General features: G+C 40.2%; 1 protein-coding gene across 3 annotated transcripts in view; it reads right to left on the bottom strand.

The window, feature by feature from the left end:
* Positions 1–22306, bottom strand: part of CSMD3 (CUB and Sushi multiple domains 3) — a 1171353-nt gene that overhangs the window by 763023 nt on the left and 386024 nt on the right. For all 3 annotated transcript variants that reach the window (XM_065399724.1, XM_065399725.1, XM_065399726.1), the window contains exon 6: positions 15460–15572. In XM_065399724.1, coding sequence (XP_065255796.1) covers positions 15460–15572 — 113 coding nt within the window. The remainder of the gene's footprint in view (positions 1–15459; positions 15573–22306) is intronic.

Genomic DNA, 22306 nt, shown 5'->3' with positions numbered 1-22306 from the left:
AACTCATGGACTACTGAACATCATTATCCTGTTAACATGTGTGTATCATCATTGTATTCGAAGTCATGAAATTTTGCTATATGTTTGTTACTAAAACATGTTGTGAGTCTGGGGAATGCCCACAAACTAACTCTTTAGAAATGACAAAAGAACTATAAACAAGGGACTTGCATGTCATCCTCAGAAATGGCTCAAGCCTCACATACAAAAAAGGTGTGAGCAAGAAATCTACAGTTCACCTGAGAGACATGTTGAATCTCACTTACTCATCGGACTCATTGGCTGCACCCTAGCAGCGGAGTGAATGGAGAGTATAAAATAAGAGACAGTGACATCATCAGTAGGCCTCTCCTTCCCCATTTCTATACAACAGGCAAGATTGCTTGGAGGTCAAAGACCAATTAGTGAACTGTGGGGGAGGGGGATGACCCTAATTGGAAGGCTTTCTAGTTAGCATGAACAGCTGAAAGTTTTGAGTAAGAGAAATCCTTTTGCTTTAAAATCTTATTTAGCATGGAAAAGTTTAGGAATTAGCTTGCTATTTTGTCTTTTATTTCTTTTGTAAACAGATCTGACTATTATGCCTAAACCACTTACAATCACTTACAATCTATCTTTCTATAGTTAATACCCTTGTTTTAATGTTTTGTCTAAAACAGTGTGGTTGTTTGTAGTGTTTGGGAAATGTCTACTCAGGTTAACAAAGGCTGGTGCATATCCATTACCCATTGGTGGAATGGCGAACTAATTAATGAGCTTGCATTGTTCAAGAGGGTCTTGAGCACTGTAAGGTGCATATTTATGCGGTGCAAGGCTGGAGCTGGTGGGATTTGCAGATATCTCCTGGTATACAGTTCATGAGTGGCTGGGAAACCATTCCTATAACTTTGTTGGGTGTGGCTTCATATACTAATGGCAGTGTGACAGCAAAGCTTGGAGGGTCTGCTTTTCACAAGCAGAGCAGTGTGAGAGATATCTTGAGCTAGAGAGTTAAGGAGGCACAGCAATTCCACAATCCAGATTGTACCCTGGGGGACGTCACAGTAAGGCTTACAATACTGGAAAGCAAATACAACAAGAGTCAAATACACAACAAGACAGACTTATGATTCTATGCAAACTGACATTCAATATCTGGAATATGAAAATATATGGATCTGAATTCTGACAAGACTAACCTAGAATGTTTACTTAAAACAGTTCTTCCAATCCATTTCATTTGAAACACTATTGTTATTCCAGACCTGGGATTCTGTTGAGTAGAGACTATCCATCATGCTGGAACACATTCAATTTAGGCTGTCAAGCGATTAAAAAACAATAATCACTATTAATCACGTGATCTAAAAAAATTAATCATGATTAATTGCACAATTAATCGCACAATTAATTGCGCTGTTAAACAATAATAGAATACCATTTATTTAAATATTTTGGATGTTTTCTACATTTTCAGATATATTGATTTCAGTTACAACACAGAATACAAAAGTGTACAATGCTCACTTTATATTTATTTTTATTACAAATATTTGCACTGTAAAAAAGAAAAGAAATAGTATTTTTCAATTCACCTACTGCAAGTACAAGTGTAGTGCAATCTCTTTATCATGAAAATTGAACTTACAAATGTAGAATTATGTACAAAAAAATCCCCTGCATTCAAAAATAAAACAGTGCAAAACTTTAGAGCCTACAAGTCCAATCAGTCCTTCTTGTTCAGCCAATCATTCAGACAAACAAGTTTGTTTACATTTACAGAAGATAAGGCTCCTTGCTTCTTCTTTAAAATGTCATCTGAAAGTGAGAACAGGTGTTTGCAGGGCACTGTTGTAGCCAGCGTCGCAACATATTTACATTCCAGATGCACAAAAGATTCATATGTCCCTTCATGCTTCAACCACCATTCCAGAGGACATGCGTCCATGCTGATGACAGGTTCTGCTCAATAATGATACAAAGCAGTGTGGACTGATGCATGTTCATTTTCATCATCTGAGACAGATGCCACCAGCAGAAGGTTGATTTCCTTTTTTGGTGGTTGGGTTCTGTAGTTTCCACATCAGAATGTTGCTCTTTTAAGACTTATGAAAGCATGCGCCACACCTCATCCCTCTCAGATTTTGAAAGGCAGTTCAGATTCTTAAAACTTGGGTCGAGTGCTGTAGCTATCTTTAGAAATTTCACATTGGTATCTTCTTTGCATTTCATCAAATTTGCAGTGAAAGTGTTCTTAAAATGAACAACATGTGCTGGGTCATCATCTGAGACTGCTATAACATGAAATATATGGCAGAATGCAGGTAAAATAGAGCAGGAGACATACATTTCTCCCTCAAGGAGTTCAGTCACAAATTTAATTAACACATTTTTTTTAACGAGCATCATCAGCATGGAAGCATGTCCTCTGGAATGATGGCTTAAACATGAAAAGGCATATGAATCTTTAGCACAACTGGCACATAAATATCTTGTGACACCAGCTACAACAGTGCTATGTGAATGCCTGTTTTCACTTTCAGGTGACATTGTAATTAAGAAGTGGGCAGCATTATCTCCTGTAAATGTCAACAAACTTAGCAATTGTCTGAACAAGAAGTAGGACTGAGTGGACCTGTAGGCTCTAAAGTTATACATTGTTTTGTTTTTGAGTGCAGTTATGTAACAAATATATATATATATATATATATATATATATATATATATATATATATATTTGTAAGTTGCACTTTCATGATAAAGAGATTGCACTACAGTACTTGTATGAGGTGAGTTGAAAAATACTATTTCTTTTGTTTATCATTTTTGCAGTGCAAATATTTGTAATAAAAAATAATATATAGTGAGCACTGTACACTTTGTATTCTGTGTTGTAATTGAAATCAATATGTTTGAAAATGTAGAAAAACATCCAAAAATAGTTAATAAATTTCAACTGGTATTCTATTGTTTAACAGTGCAATTAATCGTGATTATTTTTTTTTAGTTAATCGCGTGACTTAACTGTGATTAATTGACAGTTTAATTTCATGATGGTTCTGTGATGTGCACAATGGGGACTCGAATAAGACCATTAAACTCAGTTTTACTTATAACCTAGGATTTGAATACAAGCTTCCAAAGAAAAAAAGTTAATACAGTAGCTCATTGACCTGACAAAACTGATATTAATCACCAGATATATGGTTTCCCATATCATGATTCCATTGGAATTGTACTGCCAATGTCATTTCCAAGCAAACAGAAGGGAACCAGAAAACTTGGATCTCAATCCAGGAAAGTGCCAAAAGCTTTGAACACCCAGAATTGCATACACAAGCCCCTTCACTTGATTATTTAATTTTCTATTCCCCATTCCTGGCTGCTTTGCTAATCCACCAAAGTACCTCATTCACACTGCAAAAGCAGCAACCACAGTAGCAAAAAAAAATCAACATAAAAAAGGGAGTTGAGGGAGATGGGGATAATGGGACAGGAATTGAACCAGATCTGGCTAAAACTGTTCTAAGTCACAGTGCTTATTCTAACACAGCAAACCTCAGTCAAGTTAGTTTCTCCTACAAGCCTCTCCCGTAAAACCAAGTCAACTTGTTTCTTGCTTCCACTTTCCAAGATCTTCTGTAACTCCCAAAGGACACCTTTGAAGCTAGAGCTGGTCAAAAAGTTTTCAATGGAAGTTTTCCATCAGAAAATGCAGTGTTGTAGAAACCAAAACTTTCCCCATGAATGTGCCAATTTTGACAAAATTTTCAATGTAAAAAAGTTAAAACATTGTGTTTCTGCTTTCTCAATTTGATAATGCTGAAATATTTTGTTTAGATGTGGAAATCGTTTTATTTCAGTTTTATTATTTTGTTGTATTTCATTTTGGCTATTGTAATAATAATTTGAACATACTATATTTGTATATCATTTAATATGTTATGTTATAATGTGTTGACCTCTTATAACCAAGATGTTTCAACCTTATCCAAATGAAACATTTTGGTGGCTCTGAACGCAAGAGGAACAAACACTTTAAAAGTCCAGCAGGACACCACGTCCTACTTAAGGGGAAAAAGGCTACAGAGATCAAAGGCTAGGAACAAAGCATGTAGGCCATACTTACACAATGGGGGAACTCTATTCTGGGAAGGTGTGACTCTGAAAAAAAATTGGGGGTTGTGTGGGTAATTATGCCTGGATCCTGCACTATGGCTTTCCTCTCTTTCTCAGACCTATAGAGGCCTGCATGTAACCAGAATAAAAAGCTTGCAAAGGTGGCTTAAAGGATATATCTATACTTCAGTTAGACACCGTAGCTGGCCCTTGCCAGCTGACGCATGGGGCTTGGGTTCAGGGGCTGTTTAACTGCTGTGTAGATGTTTGGGGTTGGGCTGTGGCCTGAGCTCTGGGAGCCTCCCACCTGGGCTGCAGCCTCAGCCTGAACATCTATACTGCAGTTAAAAAGCCTCTTAGCATGAGGTCCCTGAGCCCAAGTCAGCTGGCATGGGGCAGCCGCAGGTTTTTAATTGCAATGTAGACATACCCAAAGTCTCCTTTGCCCCAACCCTTCTGTCCCTGCACCTAGTAAACAGAGTAACTGAAATCAGCCATTTCATGCCATAGTGGATCACGGCAAATGGTACTGAACTGCTGGCAGGGCAAATCCATATAATTCTGCATTGAACAAATGAAGATTAGTAAGGATTTTCTGCCAACAGAAAAACAAAGTGAATAGGGCCAGTCAAATCAGACTCTGTTTAATTCCTGACATGGTAAATTATTACAGACCTGATTCTCAAGTGTGCTTCTTTACAACTAACCCTAATATTCTGAGCATTCATTTAGAAAAAATCCAGTTCAAAAGAAAGAGAAGGTTTAGGAGGGAATCAAAAACGGATGGGTTGGTGCAGTTTCTCATTTATGCTTAACACTCAGCAGATTGAAAGTTAAGCAGGAAGAAGAATTCCATCAGATTTCACTTCCAAATGATCAATTAAATACCACCTGCTAAATTTAAAGAGACAGACGTTGTGAATACAAGACATAGCAATTCATCCTGGGAGAAATTTACCCTCTCAGAAAAAACAACAACAAAATCTTTTCTGGTATTTATACTGTAAAACAGTTACAGTTACATCTTTCTTTTGTCCTGAAAGCTTTAATAGAGTCTGTTGCTCTATGAATTTGCGGAACTAATCAAGGAGCATCACCTTCCATTCAAAGAAGGGGAAGCTCAATTGCAGTCCATCAAAGAAAGAACTTGAAGTGAAAGTAACTATCCTAAAAGTTACTCAATGGCTTTGAACAGAGAATGTTGCTTACATAAAAAAATGAAATCATGGTGGTCAGGCAAGACTGTGCTTTGCCAACAGATTAAAAAACTTCAAATATAATGGGTCACATTGTGCCATTTAGGCAGAGGTCCATGTTGGTGGCTAGTACTGAGCCACATCACCCAGGGCGAACTAGTAGAGGGATTGTACCTCATCTGTCCCATGGCTTCCCACTTAACAGGCAGAATACACACTTTGGATGATACTGCAGCCTGTTCTCCCTGCTACATTTGACCAATTCCATAGATCAGTATGGAGGGAGGGTAGGACCATTTCCCTGCCACCACCACATCCTTCCCATCTAACTCTAGAGTAACTTGTGGCCCTCCGGAGCAGTGCCTACTTTCCCTGATGTACAGGGACTGTTATTTTACCTGATTCTGGTTCACGGGGATGGAAGGCCTCTTGGTCCTTACTCCCATACCCTGTACAGACAAAAACTGAGGCCAGACCCCTGAGTGATGCAGTCAAACTTACCTAACCCTTGGTATAGAGATCATTAGGTTGACAGGAGAATTTTCCTGCAGACCTAGCTACTGCTTCTTGGGGAGTCGGAATACCTACGCCAACTGGAGAAAGACTCCTGTAAGCGTAGGCAGTGTCTACACTGAAGCACTACAGTGGTGTAGCTGCAGCAGTGCAGTTGTGCGGCTGTAGTGTTTTCAGAGTAGACAATATTCCTTGCACGAGCATACAGCTCTTGATGGAGGAGAATTAAACTATTTTACTTCTGAGTGACAGCATCCACACATGAGTTTAATGTGATTTAATGTAAGTACATTCATGTCACAGCTTTAGTTAAATTTCTCTTAACTTTTCTGAGTGTCATAAGAACATAAGAATGGCCGTATTGGGTCAGACCAAAGATCCATCCAGCCCAGTATCCTGTCTAACGACAGTGGCCAATGCCAGGTGCCCCAGAGTGAATCTAACAGGTAATGATCAAGTGATCTCTCTCCTGCTATCCATCTCCACCCTCTGACAAACAGAGGCTAGGGACACCATTCCTTACCCATCCTGGCTAGTAGCCATTAATGGACTTAACCTCCATGAATTTATCCAGTTCTCTTTTAAACGCTGTTATAGTCCTAGCCTTCACAACCGCCTCAGGCAAGGAGTTCCACAAGTTGACTGTGCGCTGTGTGAAGAAGAACTTCCTTTTATTTGTTTTAAACCTGCTGCCCATTAATTTCATTTGGTGGTCCCTAGTTCTTATATTATGGGAACAAATAAATAACTTTTCCTTATTCATTTTCTCCACATAATTTTACATACCTCTATCATATTCTCCCTTAGTCTCCTCTTTTCCAAGCTGAAAAGTCCTAGCCTCTTTAATCTCTCCTCATATGGGACCTGTTCCAAACCCCTAATCATTTAAGTTGCCCTTCTCCGAACCTTTTCTAATGCCAGTATATATTTTTTGAAATGAGGAGACCACATGTAGGCAAACCTTTAGCGTCTGGAAAAAAGGTGCCATATTTACAGCCGTGGAAGCTAAAATCTTCTGATGAACCAGAAAAGTTAAAGCATGGTCAGCAACTATCTTAAACTCCTCATTGTGTCAGACTCTTTGAGGGACCATTCCCAAGGGTGGTTAGGTCAGTCTACATAGACAGAAAATCCCTGGCATCTTTGCTGAGTTCTCCAACAAGGATGCCTAGTACTGTCAGTTGTTATAGTGGTTTTTGTGAGGTTGTCAACAGAAAAAAAAACAGGAGCTGAACAAAGACCATCAACTAGCTTAAGCATAATTACAGATAAGATAATAACAGCTTTCAGTCTCTGCTTAGAACCAACAATGTGCCTTGGCCCACATCCATGCTAGTGACCCATGAAGTAAAAGGCTCTGTATCCCATTGTCAAACCCTTGAGCCAACTGTCCAGAAAAAGCAAACACACAAAGCCCACATGTATTTTTTGTTTTAGGGTTTGAGACAGATATTTGAATTTCTGCATGGTTCTGTACTGTGTTCATTCATGCTCCAGCTTAGGTGGCTTCAGAAAAGAATAAAAAGAAAGAGGGGGAAACAAAGAATAAAATAGTAATGTGAAAAAGAAAACAGTCCAAGCAATTTAATATTAGCGTCCAAAGCACTGTTTTTTACATCAATTTAAATACACATGAGTCACTGTCAACCACTAAGTAGAGTAACCAGTCCACATGTTGCTTCATATTTACACATATTTTTAGGTGTATGTGCTAAAAAAAGTCTCTGTATTTTTTCTTTGATACACCCATTAACTTATTTCCTCTCTTTATTTTTAAAATTAGGTTTCTATGATAAAGAATGTTAACTGAAGGCAGATTATGCTGGGAATTCAGCCAACATTAGATTACTGCTTTGTACATAGTTTTAACACTCTTAAAGAATAATCATCACCGGTACATAGTGCCAAGAAAGGGGAAGAGGAGGCAGAGGGAGGTAAGGAACGCTTTCAGCAATTCAATATACTATAATATATTATTATTGTGTTAGGCCTATATTTAATAAAAATAGGACTAATTCTAGAACATTAAAAGATTGATGAGCAAAAGAGACAAAGGAGATGGCGGCTCTCAAATGTTTATATAAGAAGACAAGGGGGATGAGGCTCGTGTAGAACAAACAACAGAAAGAGCCACAACACAAGACTTGGTAGTAACGAGGGACTTTAACTACCCAGACATCAGTTGGAAATGTAGTATGGCAAAATACAAAGTTCTTTGAATGTTTTGGCGACAACTTTTTGTTTCAGAAAGTGGAGGAAGTAACCAGAAGGACAGTCATTTTAGACTTGATTCTGACCAACAGGGAGGAATTCATTGCATTTCTGAAGGTGAAAAGCAATTGGGATGAAAGTGATCATGAAATGATAGATTTCATGATTCTAATGGAAGGAAGGAGTGAGAGCAGCAGAATAAGGACTATGGACTTCAAAAAAGCCAACTTTAACAAACTCTGAAAACTGGTAGCTAAGGTTCCTTCGGAAGAAAATTTGAGGGATAAAGGAGTTCAGGAGAGCTGGCAGTTGTTCAAGGAGATACTATTAAAGGCACCACTGCAAACAATCCTGATGCAAAGGAAAGACAGGAAGAATAGTAAGAGGCCAATATGGCTCCATCAGGAGCTCTTTAATGACCTGAAAATCAAAAAGCAATGCTACAAAAAATGGAAACATGGATGAATTGCTAAGGAGGAGTACAAAAAATTAACACAAGCACGTAGGGTCAAAATCAGACAGGCTAAGTCAAGAAGTGACTTAACACCTACCAAGGGACATAAAATGCAATAAGACGACGTTCTTTAAATACAGTAAGAGCAATAGAAATATGAAGAACAGTATAGGTCTTCAATTTAGCAGGGAAGAAGAGCTAGTAACTGATGACATCAAGAAGGCTGAGGTGTTTAATGCCTATTTTGCTTCAGTCTTCACTAAAAAGGTTAGTGGTGGCCAGATAACACAAATAATATTAACATGGGGAGAGGAATGCAACCTAAAAGAGAGAAAGATCAGGTTAAAAAATATTTAGATAAGTTAGATGTATCTGAGTCGACAGGGCCTGATGAAATTCATCCTAGGGTACATAAGCAACTAGCTGAAACAATCTTGGAATTGTTACCAGTTATCTTCAAGAATTATTGGAGAATGGGTAAGGTCCCAAAGGACTGGAGAAGGGCAAACATAGTACCTATCTTTTAAAAAGGGGAACAAAGAGGACCCAGGGAATTATAGACCAGTCAGCCTAATTTCAATACTTGGAATGATACTATAACAAATTATTAAAACAATCAATTTGTAAACACTTAGAGTATAAAAGGATTACAAGGAATAGCCAACATGGATTTGTCAAGAACAAAACCATGCTAAACAAACCTAATTCCCTTCTTAGACAGAGTTACTGGCCTAGTAGATATGGGGGAAGTAGTAGATACAATACATCTTTATTTTTTACTAAGACTTTTGGCACAACAAGCAAACTAAGGAAATGCAGTGTAGATGAACTTACTATAAGATGGATGCACAATTGTTTGAAATACCATACTCAAAGAGTAGTTATAGTTCGCTGTCAAATTGGGAGGGCATATCTAGTGAAGTCCTTCAGGGATCAGTCCTGGGCCCAGTACTATAAAGTGTTTTCATTAATGAATTGGATAATGGAATAGAAAGTACGTTTATAAAATTTGCAGATGACACCAACCTGGGAAGGGTTGCAAGCACTTTGGCGGACAAGATTAGAAGTCAAAACAACCTTAACAAATTGGACAATTGGTGTGGATTCAACAAGATGAAATTCAATAAAGATAAGTACAAAGTACTTCACTTAGAAAGAAAAAATAAAATGCACAACCACAACATGGGGAATAACTGGCTAGGCAGTAGTACTGCTGAAAAGGGCCCGGCGGTTACAGTAGATGACAAGTTACATATGAGTCAACAATATCATGCAGTTTGTAAAAGGCTAATATCATTGTGGGGTGTATTAACAGAACTGTTGTATATAAGATATGGGAGGTAATCATCCTGCTGTACTTGACACTGGTAAAGCCTCAGCTGGAGTACTGTGTTCAATTCTCGTCACCACATCTTAGGAAAGATGTGAACAAATTGGAAAAAGACCAGAGGAGAGCAAAGAAATGATAAAACAGTGGTGGGCAACCTGCGGCCCACGGGTACATGTGGCCCATCAGGGTACTGGCTGCCACTTCCCAAAGCTCCCATTGGCCGGGAATGGCAAACTGCGGCCACTGGGATCTGCAGAGAGCTGTGCCTGCGGACGGTCAATGTCAGAAAAATGTCTCGCGGCTCGCAATCAGATTACCCTGATGGACTGCATGCGGCCCGCGGGCAGCAGGTTGCCCACCACTGCGATAAAAGGTTTAGAAAACTTGCCCTATGAGAAGTGGTGGATTATCCAATGGACCCAGAACCCTGGAGCCTTGGCAGAAGCTGCAGGGTGCAGGGAAGCCTCAGTGCCCCGACCGCAGTCCCCGGCAGAAGCACTGGGTGAGTGGGAGGGGCGGGAGAAGTCCCAGCTCCCCAACTCTGGTCCCCCACAGAAGTGCAGGACGGCGAGGGAAGCCCCAGCACTAGGACCATGGCTGAGGCCCCAGGACTGGAGGAGCTTTCACTCCCTGCTGCGCCCCTGGGGCCATGGAGGAGGGACAGAGTTTCTCTTGTCTTGGGGCCGCGGGGGGGGGGGGACAGAAATGAGCAAACGGGTTGTGGGGCTGCAGCGGGGGAGGGCAGAATGGGGCCGGACCATGGGTGGAACAGGGCCGGGGCCATGGGAGAAGGGGCAGAATGGGGTGGAGCCATGGGTGTGTCTGCAGGTAGAAGGGGTGGGGAGGCCCCCCCACTTGCTTGGGCCCAGGGCCCAGGAAATCTTAATCTGCCTCTGCCTATGAGGAAAGGTTTAAAGTACTGGTGTGATGCTGTATGGAATACATGGGACACTTTATGATATTGTTGATACCTATATTATAGGTATCTGACAAGGAATCTGACAGATATGCCATGTGTATCTGCGAAAATCTTATAATTTGCCAAGTATGATAATGTTGTTTTTATGTTTGTATCACCTTTGTATTACAAATTATAGATATGTATAGTATATCTGTATTTCCAGACTTGTGCTGTGTTTCTGGGTTACAACCCCACACAGATTGGCATCAACACTGCCTAGCCTATTTGATGGCCCATCACGGGTCATCATGTGTACAACGAACCCATTGAAAGGAAAAGGGGATACACCTTATGAGTCAGCAAGGCGTGTGGTATGCCTATGGACAGAAATTTAATGCTTTTCCATGCCATGTGCTGTAAAGCTTGTGTTTGGGACACAGGAAGTACAAACCAAATGGCAAAAGACCATAAAAGGCAGCTGCATCATCTCCATTTTATCTTCATTCCTGCTTCCTACCTCTGGAGCAATTTTTCTACAAATGAAACTCTGAACAAAGGACTGAATGACCCATCCAAGCTGTGGATGTGTTCCAGAGGGACTTCCAAGCCAGCAAACTCACCAATACTGCTAAGAACCTGATATATAGACTTTGATAGTCTCTGTATGCATCTGACTACTTCTTGTTCTTTCTTTTTTTCTTTATAATAAACCTTTAATTGTAGACACTAAAGGACTGGCTGGCAGAGTGGTATTTTGGGTAAGACGAATCTAATATTGACCTGGCAATGTGGCTGGCCCTTTGGGGTTCAGAAGAACATTTTGTATAGTGAGCAGAGATTTTAAAACAACTTCTCACTGCACTGGACCCACGTGCTGATTGGGAGCCAGAGAACTGGAATGCAATAAGGAAGCTGTGCAATTTCTTTTTTGACTTCTTGATAACAAGTGTGGAAGATCAGAAGTACAGTTTGTGACTGGTTGGTGAGTCAAACTTCAGCTTAACCACCAGTTTTGGTAGAATCTGCTCTCTTTTTGCAACCTGCCCTGACCTTGGCATTTTCAGTGAGGGCTACCCCTGACACCCCGGGTCACACTGGGCATATTTAGTTTTGAGAAAAGATGACTGAGGAGGACTTAATAATAATCTTGAATATGTTAAGGGCTATTATAAAGAGGACTGTGATCAATTGTTCTCCCTGTCCAAAGGAGGTTGAACAACCAGAAAGTGGGGAATAACTGGCTAGGCAGTAGTACTGCTGAAAAGGGCCTGGCAGTTACAGAATCCCCCATCACTGGAGGTTTTTAAAAACAGGTTGGACAGACACCTGTTTGGACTGGTCTAGGTTTCCTTGGTCCTGCCTTAGCTCTGGGGGATGTATTTGATGACCTCCCGAGGTCCCTTCCACCTCCACATGTTTATGATTCTATGTCAGTGGTTCTCAAAGCTGGTCCACCGCTTGTTCACAGAAAGCCCGTGGCGGGCCGGGCCGATTTGTTTACCTGCCGCGTCCACAGGTTCGGCCAATCGCAGCTCCCACAGGCTGCGGTTCGCTGCTTCAGGCCAATGGGGGCTGCGGGAAGTGGCACGGGCTGAGGGATGTGCTGGCTGCCCTTCCCGCAGCCCCCATTGGCCTGGAGCAGCGAACCGCGGCCAGTGAGAGACACGATCGGCCGAACCTGCGGACATGGCAGGTAAACAAACCGGCCCGGCCCGCCAGGGGCTTTCCCTGAACAAGTGGTGGACTGGCTTTGAGAACCACTATTCTATGTGACAATATGAATAACTATGATATTAAATAGATATGGGCAAGCACTGTCTGGGAATTCTTGACCCAATTAACTGTTGTAGAATTCAAATCTTCCAAGCACGGGTGAAACTTTTGAACTTCATAATATTGAGATATAGTAGGGGGTTAGTGTGGTTGGAGTGGCATGACAGCAAGATGTCAGTTGTAGTGCTAGTATGTGGGGAGGATTAGATTGGGAAGGATTAGACTGGTGAGAGGCAGGGAGGGAAGACAGGAGAAAGTTATAGTAATGTATGTGAGAACTTGGAGTTTTGCAGAGAACGGGTAGGTTTTAGCAATGCAGTTACTATAGCAATTACAGGAACAGTACAGCAATGTTACAATTTACAGGATGTTGAAAGGATTGATGGCTAGCTTTCAGACTTGAGTAGGGGAAAAACATGAATGGAAAACCACCACACCTAAAACTCATATTTCTGTTTCATTGCTCTTCAGCATAATGGTTTTGAACTGCATGTTTTTACTTCTACAGAATCTATTTTGAAATGCCTTACCATCACAAAGGCAAAACCTTAAAATACAGTTACCCACCAAATAAGTTGTTAGGAAATGAGCATTATCTCTTTCAAGAAACTGGTTGGCCTATCACAGAAAATATTTTTAATGAATATATGAGATTTCTATGGTAAGGATTGTTTTATATGCTCAAATTCATGTGATAGCCTGTTACTTGCTCTGAACCATACCTTTCCCTTCCACATTACTGCATTTCCCCATTCTCCTTCATCATGGTTAGTTTGTGACAATGTTTGCATGTTTACTTATTTTAAATTTAAATTTTAGTTATCTTTTTTTCACTTGCCAGTTTTCTCTCCCTCTATCTGACAGCCTGTCCTCTCTCTTTCCACCCCTAAGTTTATAAAGCATTTCCTCTCTCAGGTATGGGGAACTACTGCATTATTTCAGATCTCACTATGTGAGAACAGCCGATGAATTTTTAAGGGAACCTCACTTTATAATTTTTTGGTTTAGTTTTTCTATTCTGCTTTTAAAGTGAACTTTATCATTTGTAAAGGATTCCAGACTGTCACCATTAGAAAGTGAAGCACACCATTTAATCGATAAAGAGGAATGATAGAAATTCAGCATGTTCAGATTTCATATGCACATTCACCGTGTGCCTCAAACACAATGTGGTGGGAACAATTCTAGAAGTCAGACAGCAGTTCATTCTCCTTGTTCATTTGTTCCTTGGCATCTCTACCAACAATGCCAACAAGGGTGTCAGCTGTGTTGCGTTTTTTTCATATGGACACAAGTCCACTTGAAAACTGGACTGAGAGCACCAAGTCATCTCATTCTACATAAGCCACCAAATCAATGATCAGATAGTTCATCACTACCAACCTAGGACTGGCTTTGTCTAGTGACCTAGTTGTGAAAGACTCCATCATATCCTATTACCAGTCCCATGAGCTAGCTAGTTTACAGTAAAGAGGGATTTTTGGTATGAAGGACGATATAAAAATAATTTTTTTTTGTATAACACTGTTAAAGAAAACTTGCATTTTCTAGAGAATATAATTCTCAAATTATTTTTATTGTCACTTTTTTCTTTCCTCTTTTGAATACTCATTTGACCTAAATTCAATTAGAGTAAACACGCCAGGGATCCATAACCTGGAACAGACCAGGGTGCACATTCTAGTTTGCTGAACTGCAAGTCAGATTCAAGTTTGTCTATTCTTGAGTATCTGAGGCATGGTATCTGAGGCTGCCACGCAAAGTTACAAAAGGCTTCCAATAATAAACTACCTGTCCAAACACACTGTATTTCAGGAATATGTATAGCTTTATCCTAGTTTAGTTGCAATATAAGGCTCATCTAAAAATCAAATAGATGGGGCTTGATCCCACAAACACTTATGCACATGGGTAACTTTTCTTCCAGGCATAATTATGTGTAGGGTTGTCATAAAAATTGTAAAAAAAGATACTGCAGCTAAAATCCTTTTGCTCATCCTATATGAAAGTTCTCTAAACAGATAAATGGAAAATGTATCTATAACAAGGGTTACTGTTCCCTGAAGACCAGTGGAAACTGTAAATATATTATTTACAATAGTGGGTTGTGAAAAAGCAGATAGTATTACCAAACATTATAGAAGCTACATTTTCATTAGTACTTCATCTTTATAATTATCTTGTTCCCAACAGTGAGATGCCCAAGTTAATGCCTCAGGCTTTGTCTTCACTACCCGCCGATCCGGCGGGTAGCAATCGGTTTATCGGGGATCGGCTTACCGCGTCTAGTGAAGACGCGGTAAAATCGATCCCTGATCGCTCTGCCGTCGACTCCGGAAATCCACCTCGGCAGGAGGCGGCAGCGGAGTCGGCGGCAGCGCGGCAGCGGTCGACTTTCCCGCGTCCTCACCGCTAGGTAAGCCGACCTAAAATACGCAACTTCAGCTACGGTATTCACGTAGCTGAAGTTGCGTATCTTAGGTCGGACCTCAGATACTTTTACTCTACTTATTCAAAATTATGCTTGTTCATAAAAGCAGTGGATAAGGATCCTAACAAGGTTAATTAAACCCTCAATAATAAACACAGTGCACACAGAAATGTACTTGATAAAATTTCCATTTAGTATGCAGTTCTTATACACTGTTTTACAAACATGCACTATTATATCATTTTGAACAGTGGGTGATGTACTTTTAGGATAGAAGTGTTGTTTCAGTATCAATTATACACTACCTTTCAGAATTTCAGATTCCTCTTAAATGCTAAACGTTTGCACAGCAACTATCTACTTTGGTCTATACTGTAATTTAATAAAGACCATGTTGTTCCCACAGCAGGGGAATGATCATTTATGCATGTTTGAACTATCCATTTATAATAGATTTGCACATTTCTCTCAATGTGAAATGCAGTAATGTTTACAACCCCTCCCCCTCTTTTTTAACATTCTGGAATGAAAAATGGTTTTAATTAAATATACCTTGATAGGGAGCACTAAATCCAGGGTATCGGTGGTTGCTGTCCGTTACAAAATGAAGTCTGAGCCAGTTTTTGTTGCTGATAATTGGAGGGGGTATATTCATTCCAGATAACCTGAGTCATAAAAGACAAATGAAATAAAAATAATTAATGGAGGGGAGACAGAAAATACCTTCAGTGCTGAAGACCTGGAGTTCTTTTATTTTTGAAGTTTGATAAAAATCCTTATTTTTAAAGAGGGGAAAAAAAGCTTTATTCTAAACATGCTCTTATTCAGATACTATATGTGTAACTCATTGAGACAATGAATATGCCTTTTTATTCCATGAATGAATATGATCTGTAACTCATGAATGGTAAACCTATGACAAGTGTTTGTGTTTCCCTAACAAATGGAATCAAGAGGCACATTCTGTATACTATCCGCACAAGGGGTACACTGTCTATCCAAGGTACTGTGTACCTTGTACTATAGTATCGTAACACCTCAAATCTTTAATGTATTAATCCACACAACTCCTGTGGTAAGGAAGTGCTATTATCCTCATTTTCCAGATGGGGAACAGAGGCTCACAAGGCTGGATTTTTAAAAGTATTTAGGTGCCTATTGAGATACAGATATACTGCAAGTGGGATTTTCAAAAGCACTTAGGTGTCATTTGGGAGTTAGGCACCTAAACACTTTTGAAAATACCACCAAGTGCCTGCCTGCATCTTTAGCTGCCTAAACACCTTTAAAAATACAGTGCAGAGAGGCTAAGTGACTTGCCCAAGATCACACAGAAAGTTCATGGAACAGCAGAGAATTAGCCCAGGACTCCAGAGTCTCAGGCTAGTGCCCTAACTACTGGACCATGCTTTGTTCTTGACACTCTACATTATGTTTTGATTCATGCTCAGAAGTCCCATTAATTACAATGAGAGTTATACATGGGCTCCAGGTGGTTCATGTCTTGTTTATTCCTAAACACACAGATATTCCTCTGTTGGCCAGTATTTTATTCCAGCCAAAGTTACCATCTTACATTCAGACACTACGCATCCCTCTTCCAATTCAAATACCTCTCTACTACCTGTATTGAAACTATTCAGGCTTTGTGTTTGGCAGAGTGAATATGATTCTATTTTAAACAGTCATGAAGTCTTAACTAGTAAATAGCTGCATGTGACACTTTGGAAGAAATATATTTTGTAAGTTAAATATAACAACTAGAGCTGGAATTTCTGTTCTATGGGAAATTTTGACTTTTTTCCCTCCAATTCTAAATTTTAACAAAAAGCGGAAATTTTGAAGTTTGCCACAAAATGAAAATTCTGAAAATTTTTATTCAAGGGGATCAAAACATTTAATTTTGACTTTATCATTTTGATTCATTTCATCTTCAATTTTATATTAAATCATTTAACATAATGTATTACATATAGGTAATACATATATAACATTAAAATAATATTGTTGTATAATGTAAATTCAAAATGAATCAGAACTATAAAGTGAAATATTTCAACACAATCAGAACAAAATTTTTCACATTTAAAATTGTGTTGATCTGGGTTCTTGTCCTCACAAGGGTACCCCTGAAGAGCTCCATTGGTTTGCCTTAGGGACAATCTTTATCAAATCAAAATAATCTCTGGTATATAATTACTGTATTACTGCAGAAAGAACTGTGACAGAATTATTTCTTCCATAGCTGGCAAAAAAAAGTATTATCTGGGAGCTGTTATGCAAAGACAAAAAGTGTGTTAACTTTTTATAATATCAACATTTTTCTGCAACACTCTATAGCCTTAAACTCATGTAAGCTGTGCAGATCAAGGTAACATGTCTGATAACAAAATAAATTTAAATTGCCAAGTTAATGTTTTGGATTAATCATTTTGTCATATTTTTTTTCTCTTTTTAACAATCTAGGCTGAGATCTGGGCATGGCACAGCATGGAGACTGCATTTATAACTTGGCTGATAATCCTCTTCTTACACTGAGCAGAGGTCAAGTGTCACGCTGATTTTTTATTAAATTGTTCAGCATTGTTTGATACAGTTGCCATAATGTGCTGTACACTAATCTGTGGAAGTTAACATAGAGTTGGATCTGCTTGATAACAGATCAAGTCATTCCTTTAAAGGAGGACCCAGAGGACTGTCATAGACCACTATTCAGCCTCCTAGGAGTTTTCACATGCGCTGTTGTTCAAGAAGTCAAGCTTCTTTTTTATGAAATGTGTCTGACCATCTATTACAGTTAAATGTTATATATGTGAAATATGAGCCTATTCTCCTTTTTCAATCCACCCACGCAAAAGAAAGCCTGAGGGAATAGACAGGCTTTGCAGCATGAGCTGAAGCTCAACATTTTTTTTTCCGAAACCCAACTGTAAGGATCATTGGAAGCCACTCCGGAGGTGCTCAGGAAAAATTGCTTGTGTCCCAGCCAATCTCACTTGCTAAGATGAAGCAGGAAGATGAGACAGAGGCAGTCTTTAAAATGAAGACATCCCATGCTGGAAGAGCATAATGAATGGGGTCCTGCAGGGATTAGTTCTGGTTCTGGTTAATATCTTCATCAATGATTTAGATAATTGCATACAGAGTACACTTATAAAGTTTGCGGATGATACCAAGCTGGGAGGGGTTGCAAGTACTTTGCAGGATAGGATTAAAATTCAAAATGATCTGAACAAACTGGAGAAATGGTCTGAAGCAAACAGGATGAAATTCAATAAGGACAAATGCAAAGTACTTCATTTAGCAAGGAACAATCATTTGCACACATACAAAATGGGAAATGACTGTCTAGGAAGGAGTGCTGCAGAAAGGGATCTGTGGGTCATAGTGGCCCACAAGCTAAATATGAGTCAACAGTGTAATGCTGTTGCAAATAAAGCAAACATCCTTCTGGGACATATTAGCAGGAGTGTTGTAAGCAAGAAATAAGAAGTAATTCTTCCAATCTTTTCTGCACTGATTAGGCCTTAACTGGAATATTGTGTCCAGTTCTGGGCGCCACATTTTAGGAAGGATGTGGACAAATTGGAGAGAGTCCAAAGAAGAGTGACAAAAATGATTAAATGGCCTATGAGGGAAGATTGAAAAAATTGGGTTTGTTTAGTCTGGAAAAGAGAAGACTGAGAGGGGACATGATAACAGTTTTCAAGTATGTAAAAGGTTATTACAAGGAGGAGGAAGACATTTTCCCCCCTAAACCTCTGTGGATAGGACAAGAAGCAATGGGCTTGAATTGCAGCAAGGGAGGTTTAGGTTGGACATTAGGAAAAACTTCCTAACTGTCAGGGTGGTTAAGCACTGGAATAAATTGCCTAGGGAGGTTGTGGACTCTCCATCATTGGAGATTTTTAAGAACAGGTTAAACAAACACCTGTCAGGAATGGTCTAGATAATATTTAATCCTGACACAAGTACAGGGGACTGGACTAGATGACATCTCGAGGTGCCTTCCAATTCTATGATTCTATGATTTCATAAAGGAGCTTAAAATGCTAGCATTTTGAGTGGCACCTAGAAATGTATTGGAAGTCATAGAGAAAGCTACAAATATATTTAGCCCTGGGTATCTCCAAGACCTCCTCTTCTTCCATGCTACCTGATGGCATTTTTCTGTTGTGCTGAACCCCAGTCTTCACAATACTGCTGCCACAAGGCTCTTGCTGTCTGTCTTTAGCAAATGAAATCAGCTGGAACACACAAACTATCTCTTTATAGCTGAACTGGAATGGGGAGAATGATAGAGGAGTCTCATTGAAGGTGTACAACTCTGAAATTTACTCCTCCCTGCAATGTGACAGGGGCAAGTTTTGTGATGTTTAGCATGATACAATATACATTTACTCACTCTGTTTTCATCTTTATTTGGGCCCATGGCCAGTGGGTACTTTTCCACAAGAAATTGCAGAGCTGGATCTGATTTGTGTCTGTTCTTGGCAAAAGTTTACTTTAATTTCTTTAATGCATCTAGATACCATGATGATGAGCACAAGATAAATAAAATAAACTACCATGGCTGTCTACACAGATGGAAATATAAGTAGAAAAACATCAATAAAATATGGAAGGTCCTATTATGGAGTCCAGCCCCCGCTAGTGCAGGACACGATTCCCCACTAGAAGACTTAAGAAGAATAAGAAAAAAATACTGTTTATAAAGCAATCACCTCCCAAAGCACTCAATCCACTGTACAGCAACATCTAAACATAATATAAAACCTATCCTCCACTCCAATACAAACAGAAGGGAGAAAATTGGGTGGCATACATGGGTACAAGTGAAAGTAATATTGTGCCAAATTTGCCCCTTGTAAAAAGTACTTGGGAAATAAAAATACTAATATAAGTGGAGAGAGAGAGAAAGAATCGGAAATGATTAAAACGTTTTAAAGAGAATATTTAAAAATTATAGAAACATAAATTGTTGAATAAAAATTATAAATAGCTTGGCCTTGAACGTTCATGTTAATCAAAAATGATAATATGTTGCAAAAGAAGCAAAGAAAAAAGAAAAATTGTATGAGCCGATAATTGCCCAGAGTAAAAAATACAGACAAGGGTTAGTGGTTAAGAATATAACATAGAAAAATACGCTAGTTAGTTAAATCAGTTCAAAGAATCTTTCAGTCTTGTCACTCCACAGTTAGTGTTCTGGATCATATTATCTTCATATTGGCAGCGTCCAGTAATGTGTTCAATATATATGTCCCTCGACCAATGTATGGCATCGGAAACCATCAATCGCCACATTAGCTTGGCATAGCATCTGGGCAACCTACAGTCCCAGAACACAGTCTTGTTCTTGGGGTCCCAAGTGCCCATTGCTTCGACAATCAACTCATGAACAGTAGTGGAGTATTCCCATTTCCTCATGGTGTCAGCCAAGGGGGCATATTTTTCCAGTTTCCATTCTCGTGCCTCAGCGAAGGCAGCAATCTGGTTCTCGAAGGGGATCATCACATCAGCTATGATGATCAGCTTTTGTTCCTTGTCAGTGATCACGACATTTGGTCTTAGGTGGCAGTTGGAGTCCAGAATAGATGAGTTAACAATAACTGTTCCCATTGATGCCAGAATTGTTTAAATGAATCCATTCTGCATGGTGTTGTGGCAAAATAGTGTCTCTCGGATGACACTAAACTGGGGGGGGGGGGTGGAGGTACACACATTGGAGGGTAGGATAGGGTCCAGAGTGACCTAGACAAATTGGAGGAGTGGGCCAAAAGAAATCTGATGAGGTTCAACGAGGACAAGTGCAGAGTCCTGCACTTAGGAAGGAAGAATCCCATGCACTGTTACAGACTGGGGACCGATTGGCTAAGCAGCAGTTCTGCAGAAAAGGACCTGAGGATTACAGTGGACGAGAAGCTGGATATGAGTCAACATTGTGCTCTTGTTGCCAAGAAGGCTAACAGCATATTGGGCTGCATTAGTAGGAGTGTTGCCAGCAGATCAAGGGAGCTGATTCTTCCCCTATATTCGGCACTGGTGAGGCCACACCTGGAGTATTGAATCCAGTTTTGGGCCTCCCACTACAGAAAGGATATGAACAAATTGGAGAGAATCCAGCGGAGGGCAAAGAAAATTATTAGGGGGCTGCGGCACATGACTTATGATGAGAGGCTGAGGGAACTGGGCTTATTTAGTCTGCAGAAGAGATGAGTGAGGGGGGATTTGATAGCAGCCTTCAACTACCTGAAGGAGGGTTCCAAAGAGGATGGAGCTAGGCTGTTCTCAGTGATGGCAGATGACAGAACAAGAAGCAATGGTCTCAAGTTGCAGTGGGGGAGGTCTAGGTTGGATATTAGGAAAAACTATTTCACTAGGAATCACTGGAATGGGTTACCTAAGGAAGTGGTGGAATCTCCATCCTTAGAGGTTTTTTAAGTCCCTGCTTGACAAAGCCCTGGCTGGGATGATTTAGTTGGTGTTGGTCCTGCTTTGAGCAGGGGGTTGGACTAGATGACCTCCTGAGGTCCCTTCCAACCCTGATATTCTATGATTCTATGAAAAGTTGCCATGCTCTGGAATGGGGCTTACAGCAGAACATGACATGGGGCAGGGTCTCATTTTCATATCCACATGTCCAGCATTGCTTGTCCCGGTTGCTGTGTCAGACTGATCTATTGGGACACAGTTGAGGTGTGCCCTGTGGATGAAATGACAGTCCACAAAGTGAGTGAAGTCACCTTGTGAAAGGAAGTGGCTGCTGGCATCCCATTTCAAGGTAACTTCAAAGACCTTGCCTTGATCTGGTTTCCTCTTCAGGTCTCTGATATACTTTGCTCAGACAGCTTTCTTCAGGACAGCCTTAAGCTTCGTCCTTGCTTGCAGGATGACAATGGCCATTCATGTGATGCTTGAGGGACCAGGACTCTCAGTTCCTGTTGCTCCTCACACGATGGCCACTGGAAGTCAGTGCATCTCTTAAGGTGCCAAGGGATGTTCCAGGCACAGGTCCACAGTGAGGCAAAGTCTCCTCCTTCTTGTCTGAACTCTCCCTCCAACAACCCGCTCAAGTAGAAGCGATGTCATGGCTAGTTGGGATCCTGGCAATTCTTTTCCTAATGACCCCTGATTGCAATCTCCTTACCACTAAGTCCAGGCAGGTCAGAAGGTAGAAAGTGTGAGTGACAGAGGTCACCCCTGAGGGGAATGCCAGCATCACCTTGCCTGTGGGAAATGTGCATCACCTTGTTGCTGGCCGTCTGTGGAAGATACATCCACTCTTTGACCAGCCAGGTGATATGTCTTTGGTGACTGCCAGTCCCCTTTGGACAAATGAAATAAAGAGGATCAGGAAGGTGTTAAGGGCATTGATTTTCTACTACAGTGCCAACAG

The sequence above is a fragment of the Emys orbicularis genome, chromosome 2 (assembly GCF_028017835.1).
Source record: "Emys orbicularis isolate rEmyOrb1 chromosome 2, rEmyOrb1.hap1, whole genome shotgun sequence".
Taxonomy (NCBI): Eukaryota; Metazoa; Chordata; order Testudines; family Emydidae; genus Emys; species Emys orbicularis.
This window is presented reverse-complemented; position numbering and strand designations above follow the sequence as displayed.